The sequence below is a fragment of the Chionomys nivalis genome, chromosome 1 (genome assembly GCF_950005125.1).
Source record: "Chionomys nivalis chromosome 1, mChiNiv1.1, whole genome shotgun sequence".
Classification (NCBI taxonomy): domain Eukaryota; kingdom Metazoa; phylum Chordata; class Mammalia; order Rodentia; family Cricetidae; genus Chionomys; species Chionomys nivalis.
In genome coordinates, this window is record NC_080086.1 from 21,726,970 (window position 1) to 21,735,385 (window position 8,416).

General features: G+C 38.9%; 1 protein-coding gene across 1 annotated transcript; it reads left to right on the plus strand.

Moving 5' to 3' along the window:
* Positions 1-522: 522 nt before the first annotated feature.
* Positions 523-8,195, plus strand: LOC130886149 (C-type lectin domain family 2 member E-like). The gene is made up of 5 exons (XM_057788051.1): positions 523-610; positions 3,479-3,601; positions 6,191-6,375; positions 6,932-7,038; positions 8,042-8,195. The coding sequence occupies exons 1-5, from the start codon at positions 523-525 to the stop codon at positions 8,193-8,195; spliced, it is 657 nt and encodes a 218-aa protein (XP_057644034.1).
* The last annotated feature ends 221 nt before the right edge of the window (positions 8,196-8,416 follow it).

Here is an 8,416-nt window from a genome sequence, read left to right on the forward strand (position 1 = left end):
GAGGGGGGAAAAACAGTCCCATGAGAATCAGCAGAGTTCCCAGGGATCAGAGGGATGACTAGACCCCCACAGATGGTCTCCTCATATTTTTTTATTATGCTCTATCACACTGTGACATGAGTGCTGTATCCTTCTGAGAGTCACTTATCAAGTGAGTCTGAAACCAGCCACAGTCTCACAGTGAGAGCCTGTTTTCAAAATAAATACATAAGCCCTTCCCAGAACTAAAAGCACTTTAACTTGTTGAATGACACAACAGTACACCATTCTGATCATTTTGTTTGTGATATACTTTATTCCATGTCTCAATCCCCTCTCCTAAAACCATCTTGTGTTTCTCCAAGAACAATTTCATGTGCTGTGTTAGCAGGTTTTCTAGGAGAAGAAAAAGAAGTACAAGCCATCTGGGAAACAGGATAGATTTATCAGTGGGCTTGATTGTAACCATCCAAGATTGAAAGCAGTAATTCTTCTACTCTGATTTCAATTTCACTCTTGCTGTAGCTGAGATTCAGCTCAGGGATGCCTGCTGCAGTGGCTCAAAGTGCTTCCATGTGCATGCTACAGACAGAACCCACTAGCACAGATCTACAAGAGAAAGGAGAAATTGGTATGTATTTGATGCAATAAGAATCAAAATAAAAGAGAAGAGGAGCTTCACCAGGGTCTCACAGAGAAATAGAGCCTCCTGTCAGGAAGCCTGTCCAGCTGGGTCTCTGGAGAAGTGGAGATGCTTAGAGGCCTCTTTCATATTAGTTACTTGATCTGAGTATATAATATTCAAGTATTTCTGAGCAAGAGAAATGAACAAGGAATCAATTTATAAGAGCCTAAAGCATACTTTTTTTTCAGTTGGATTTTTAGTTTTTGTTTGATTGTTTCGTTTGTTTTTGGTGTGTATGCATGTGTGCCTGCGTGTACACCTATGTACATGCCCACGTGTGTATACATGATTGTCTGCCTGCCTGCATACATGCATGTATGAATGAGTGCCTGCCTACCTGTGCAGGCTCCCGTGTGTGTGTGTGTGTGTGTGTGTGTGTGTGTGTGTGTGTGTGAGAGAGAGAGAGAGAGAGAGAGAGAGAGAGAGAGAGAGAGAGAGAGAGAGAGAGTTTATCTTTACCTTTCTAGTACATTCTATCTGGTAATTTGAACTCTAGTGAGTTAAGAAAGTTGCTGTAGACCATGCTCCATATGTCCCAGAGTAAAGGAAACTCTAACAGCACAGGTTTCAACATTCACAGCTAAGGAAGGTCCCTGTGGTCTGGGGGCCTGGAGTTTGCAGATCCAGTGTGATTCACAGGAAATCTGGGAGGCACAGCAGAGGTTGAACCCCTTACTCAAGCAAATCTTCTGGTATTTCTGGTTCATGGAAATTTATGGAAATGGAGAATCCTATGGAATTTCTGTTAAACTGTCTTCTGTATTTGGAAACCAATTGTTTCATTCTTTTATTTTTCTTCCTTTAATCCCTCTTCCTTACTTTAAATTTTGTTTGCTTACTTGTTTGTTTTTATGAAAGAATATGGACTTTCTGGAAAACAGTGTTCAAAATTACAAAAAAAAAATAGTCAGGTCATGAGGAATGTAGATATTTTTCAGCTTAGTCAAATAGTCCGATATATGAAATCAATTTCAATCTCCAATTAGAATCACATTCTTGCCCATATTTCTATGAGAAAAGGTAGCTAAGACACATAATTTAATATTGGGGTCGAGTGGGATGTGTGATATTTCCTATAATAAACATTTAGGATTTGGTTTCAGAAAAGAAGAATTAAAGAAAGGAAACAATAACAGTTACATGTGCAAGTAAATAAATAAACAATTTTCAGAAGAGAAACATCCAAATGGATTCGGGGGACCATTTTAAGGAAAAGTTGCATACTAATATATTGTAAAGGAAAGCTATTGTAGAATTCCTGATGCACTGAATTCAAGGGATATCTTTGTTTAATTTACAACTGGAAAAAAAGGATAAAAAGTTTCTCTGGAGCCAAAATCCAAAGAACACTGTATAAACTGTCCCAGAGTCTTCGGAGAGACCAACATTTAGCAAGCAGTTCTTCAGAAAAAGAGTGAAAAGGTGCAGTTTTGGTGGACCTAAAGTTAGTGAATCACAACACGGAGAAGCTCAGGTCTGATTTAGAACTCAGAAAAGCCAGCAAGCTTCACGGACTGCTTGGCTGCAGCTCCACAGGTGACCACACAGAGTGGAATTCCAGGGAAGAAAAAAATCACATTATCTCAGTAGAGAAATACTTTTTCTGCCACCTCTTTTACATGGCTTTTGGTGAATCAGCCTTGCTGAGGGGTGGTCTCTTATCCATGTGATTGACAGGCTGAGCAGGACTAACTCTTATGACAGGATACAATGGTACGTCATGTCATCCCAGGACAAGAAGCAGATTCTGTTCATCTGAGAGGAGGAAATAGACTTCAGGGGAGCACTGATATTTCCAATGGCCTCAAAGACTACTATAGCATTGCCTGCTCAAGATTCTCCAAGATTATTTACATTATGGGCTAACCCTGAGGAACTGATATGGTGTGTTTCTGCTAGGAAGATCTAGGGATCCATTTCTAAAGCTGCTCAGCAGACAAGCTTAGTGTCAGTTACAATCTCATGCACAGCATCCACACAGGGAGCTCTCTTAGAAGAAAGGAAACAGAGACTCAGTCACTTCTGACCTCTGACCTGGAGATAAACAAAGATGTTTCTTATTTCAAAGAGAATTGGAACAGCTCACCATTGGGACCTATGCTTTTAAAATTGTGGGGCCATTTCTGTCTCCTATCCTGAACTAATCAATCATTCAATCTTTGTCAGTTTCCTAACTGTACACTGAGACTCTGTTATCTTGGAGTTTTGAAAAATGAACAAAATGTGATGGTTAAAGTCCCCTGGGGGTTTTTGTTTGTTTGTTGTTTTTTGTTTTGTATTGTTTCTCTGTGTAGCCATCGCTGTCCTAGTATTTTCTTTGTGTCAAAAAAACAGAGATCCATTTGTGTCAAACTCACAGAGATCCACATGCCTCTGACTCCCCAGTGCTGGGATCACATAAGAAAAATTCGGTTTCCCCTTCATTCAAGTCTTCTGTAGATGAGGACATTGGTTATGAACAAAGACCTTCTGTGAAGTGCTGTAGGAAATCCTGTAGCCAATGGCCCTTAAGTTACCCACCCAAGAGGCATGGCCTCTTTTACTATTTATGCCAAAGTAAAGCATGCATCTGCTCTCTTATCGCAGCTGCAGGGTGAGGTTTCTGTTCTCTGTTCTAAAGAGGATTCTGACTCATGTGTATAACCCTAAATAAATAACTGTCTATTATTCTCAGTTATCTTTTAAGCATCCTTCATCAGTGAAGGGCATTTGTAGTAGAGGAATACAAGTCAAATCTACAGATGATTCTGAGGTAAGTTTACCTTTTTCCCTAAAATATTCTTGAGATTGATGTTCTCATATTTATATTTCGAGATAAAGAGCTCCAAGGAAAATGTCTCAGAATGGTCTCCGCCGTGACTCCTGTAAAGCTATCCTGCTGCTATGTAGTGAACATGGGTCTCACTGTGGCTGTAATTACACTTGTAGCTTTGTCAGGTAAGTGACTTATTCCGAAGCATTCTGTTCATATTCACATTTTTGGTTATCCTTATAAGCTGATACTGTAAGGAAGGACTCATGCTAAGGACTCAAGAGAAAACACGCCAGAAATTCCTGTTCTGTGGGAACTTAGGGTCTAGCAGGAAAATGCACAGCAAAGGCTGTGGTGTGCACAGGAGGCCAGGCTCAGCATCCCTGGGAAGTGGACATTCAGTAATTCTAGAGCAGTGGTTTTAAACCTTCCTAACACTGCAAACCTTTAATATAAATACTCATTTTGGGTTGACCCCCAATCATAAAATTATTTGCATTGTTACTTCATAACTGTTACTTTGTTACCATTGTGAACTGTAATGTAAACATCTGATATTTCCAATGGCTTAGACACATGCCATGTGGGGTATCTATTCAAGGCAGAGGAGAAGGAAAGGAAAACTAAGCAGAGATCTACAAGGAAGATACTGTGGCTAAAAGGAAATAAAAACAGTGAAGAGTAATATCATTGGGGAAGGTACAGGAAACCCCACCCCCATGACTCATGGTTTCAGTTAATATCTTCAACCACAATCTGAAGATATTAAATAGAAAATTCCAGAGCATGTGATTCCTAAGCTTTCACCTGGAGATTGTTACGAATAATGTGAGAAAATCTTGAATAACTTTGCTGCTATTGCTAGAGAATCATTTTGGCCAATCAATGAATAATACACAAAAGTCTAGACAGGACAAACATTTGTCATCAAGTCTTGGTTAGCGTAGCCTAAACTAATACATAGCTCAGAAAATAGTCAAATAAAAAGAAGGGACAGTCATTCTCACTGCCTGTTGCATTGATCCTTTTCACTAAGACCTTGGGAACCTGAGAACAGCTACAAAAATTCCTCATCACTAATGTGTGGGCAGTCATTTCTGGTATTTATGTCCTATCAGGTCACATATTTCCTGGAACTCACTAGACCTTGAAAGAGGAGCACATTCATTCTTACCTGAGAAAGGCAAAGTTATAAAAGAAGAATATCTATTATTCTTCTAAAATGCCCTCAGAATCCTTGCAGCATTCATACATTTTTATACATGCACACAGATACACAGACACACACACAGAGTAGGGGAGGGAGCAAGAGAGGGAGGGAGGGAGAGAGATGACACATTTACATCCTTGTATATGTATGAATAAATAATTTTATTATAATAGACTCAGATTAAAACATCACACAACCCCATTAACATGGGCTCTCAAACATACATCAAGTTTCAAACTCAGGTATCTCACCTAACTTCTACACAGTTAGAATAGCCACACTGAAGCTGTACAGTTTCAGTTATGGTTTTAGATTTATATGTCAGTTAAATGAAGTACAACAGAGTTTAAACTAAAAAAACAATTCTTTTCTAACATTTTTTCCTATCTTGTATGCTCTTTGCTGCATCCTTTCCCTCCTTGTCACCTTATGTCACTCTTCTTTGTTCTCCTTTGTATGTGTTACACCACGGTGGATCACACTCACAGCTTTTCACACAGTGCATCTCAGGCTGTGATTGCTTGTGATAGAAAACATGGTCTCTTTCTTTCAGGTTTATGTGACTAAACTTAATATCATACTTTCCCACACACTTTTCTACAAATTCACTTTTCTTTAAGGCTGAAATATTATTCAATTTTGGATGTGTTCCACATTATTATGTACTCATCAGTAGATGGGCATCCAGGTCAGGTCCATTTCCTTCTGTTGTAAATAGGGCAGCAATAAACAGGGAAGACAATACTGCCTGTGGAAGGATGTGTTTTCTCCACATATGACAAGAGGTGACATTGATAAGTCACACAGCAGGTCTATGTTTATTTTTAATGAGGAACCTCCAAATTGCATGTATCAGTTTGTATTCCTACCGGCAGTGAATATGTGTTCCCATTTCTGCTCATGGTTCTAACATCTGTTGTCAAGTTTCTTCATGATGGTATTTTGAGCTCCTCTAAGAAGAGCAACAAATGTGTGTGTGTGTGTGTGTGTGTGTAGTAGTAGTAGTAGTAGTAGTAGTAGTAGTAGTAGTAGTAGTAGAGTTATAAGAAGGACTTGAACAAAGTTTTAGTATCAAAGACCTATTTTGACCATATTTTACAGGCTGGCATTTTTCTATAGTAAACCCAGGCAAGTGAGAAGTTCTTTTTGTATTGTCAAGAAAAAAGGAGCATGTGAAGGAGGGTTAAGGGAAAGAAAGCTGTAGGATTCCAGGAATCAAGAACATCCTTAATTGACTGGTGGCATAGAAATTATTTCCTATCAGGGTTTGGTGTCTTTAGTCCCAGCACTTATGAGGCACAAGTCTAGTCTACAGAGGAGTATTTAAGCAAGGAAGGGAATCATAGTGAGATTCTGTATCAAAACACAAAATAAAAAAAATATCATTTCCACAGAGTGCACTGGAAGTTTCTGTATTTGGGACCTTCCTGTTAGACGGACTTCCTCAGTGATCATTTAGGAAAGCTACTGCCCAGCACGTATCACACAACTGAGATTTGTATAGCTAACCAAGACAGAAGACTTTGAAATGTTTATTATATTTCCTGAATTGTCTACATTTCAGTGAGAATAGAAAAACTGGTCACTAAGTACTCTGGACCTTGCTCTCCCACCCGCCCAACAGATTGGATTGGATTTGGAAGACAATGTTTTCATTTTTCTGAACACACAAATAACTGGACATCCAGCCAGACCTCCTGTATGGCACTAGCAGCCCATCTAGCTCTGTTTGATAGTCTGGAGGAGCTAGTAAGAAAGAAACAGGAATTGGTTTGTTGTTTATTATGTTTAGTGTGTAATTCTTTGAAATAGTGAGCAAAAGTATGAAACACGAGGAAGCATTTTACCCTAGACCCTGGGGGACACAGAAGCACATTGGTATGTGTCATTTTCTGCTGTTATTGCTTCTGACTAAAACCCATAGACATTCTAGAGACTGTTGATCATGTGGTGTTCATCATCAACCTGTAATGTCAAACATACAAACTACTGAGATACTTGGTGGTCATAAAACCTTCACTAAAACTGTCAAGTATTGTATACTAAAGGTGACCACTGTTAATAACTACCAGGATAAGGTCAACAAGGGACTTTCCCAGTCACAGTGGGACAGATAATCATCCGTATACTTTGGATTATAGATGAAAATGCATTCGCTGAGATCTGAGAGCATTTATGACTCCAAGGTTGGTGACCCTCTGTTACATCCTGTTACATTCACAAAAGGAGTCTGTAGGGCAAAGACTCAAGGGCCATCTGAAACAGGGAAACACATTTTGTTTTGCTTTCTGTGTTTTTTTAACAGAATTTCCTGAAGAGATACAATGGTGATTCTGACCACTGGATCGGCCTGCACACAGAGTCACCAGAGCACCCTTGGATGTGGACAAACAACACTGAATATAACAACTTGTATGTATGTAAGTCACTTTTCCTTCTACTGTGTTCATGAATTGTAATTGTGTGAGCTGTGACTATATGAGAGGATAGCCTGAGTCTTGTGGAGCCAACTGTACTAGAAAAATAGTAAATTAAACCCTTAGGTTGAAGGCGTATCTCAGAGATAGGGTGTGTGTTTATATACAATAGATAACTCACAGGAAATTCTACATCTTACAAATTTAATTTTTTTCTGTTGTTCCTATTTAATAGCCATCATTTTGAAAGCCTTTTCTTAGTGTGATGTCTGCTGAAATCCTTAACTGATGATGGATGGTATCTGGGGTGGATGCGGTCTGTTCTATCACCAACTGAAAACTTGATAAACACCCTTATGGGCTGATTTTTAGAACTACAGATGGGGAGTAAAGACTCTGAAACCGCAGAAAACCACTGCAGAACTTCTGGATAGGACATGTCTGATAGCTGTGTGAACTGCTACACCTGTTCACAGAAAGAGAGACTCCAAGGAAATTGGGAACCTCTTCTAAAGTCTCATCATCAAAGAGCACTAAGAAAATTCCTGGATGTAGACATGGCCATTTCAAATGAAGCCATTTAACTGAAAAATTAAGACACAGACTTACTCACATATATCATTAAAGACACGTCAGAAATTTACTAAAAATTGAATTTTCCTCATTTAATACATGTGTAAAATACTTCAAGACAGAATTGAAAATCGCCCTTTTGAGGCCAAACAAGGCAGCGGTTCATTTTAACATGACATCAAGCATCAGTCAAATACCTTCTACACACATTATAGGACCAATTTTGAGGAATGATAAAGATGTAGTGTTCACACTGAATGACAAGAATATAAAGGATGCTAGGTCTAACTGGTAAAGGTGGTTCTTTACGAGCTCTGCCTTTCTTTGATTCTTATTACAAATTAGCAGTGAAGATGGATGAGATATGGTTGCTGGATTGAATCACTGTCAGTATGTGCAGAAATTGTGTATGTTTGTTGTTGTAGGGATCCTATCCGAGGAGAAGAAGAATATGCCTACCTGAGTGACAATGGAATCAGCCGTGGCATAGGAAATGGATTTGTAGCAAGTCTAAAGTTACTCTTTCCAATGGCCAGGGATTTTAAATGCAGGGTAGAGAATGTGCCAGTTCATGCCTGAGAAACAGAAGATCTACAGTTTCCACTCCACTCCTGATCTGCTAAAATCATCATCAAAATCCCATGATAATATGTGTTGACAGCAAAGATGAAATTTCACTGAGAGGATTATACGTTAGGGTGGTTTGAAAAATCTTTCTGTATATGTGTTGCTTTTATTAATAAATAAAGAATCTTCCTTGACCAGTGATAGGGCAGAGTAGATTTAGGAAGGGAAAACTA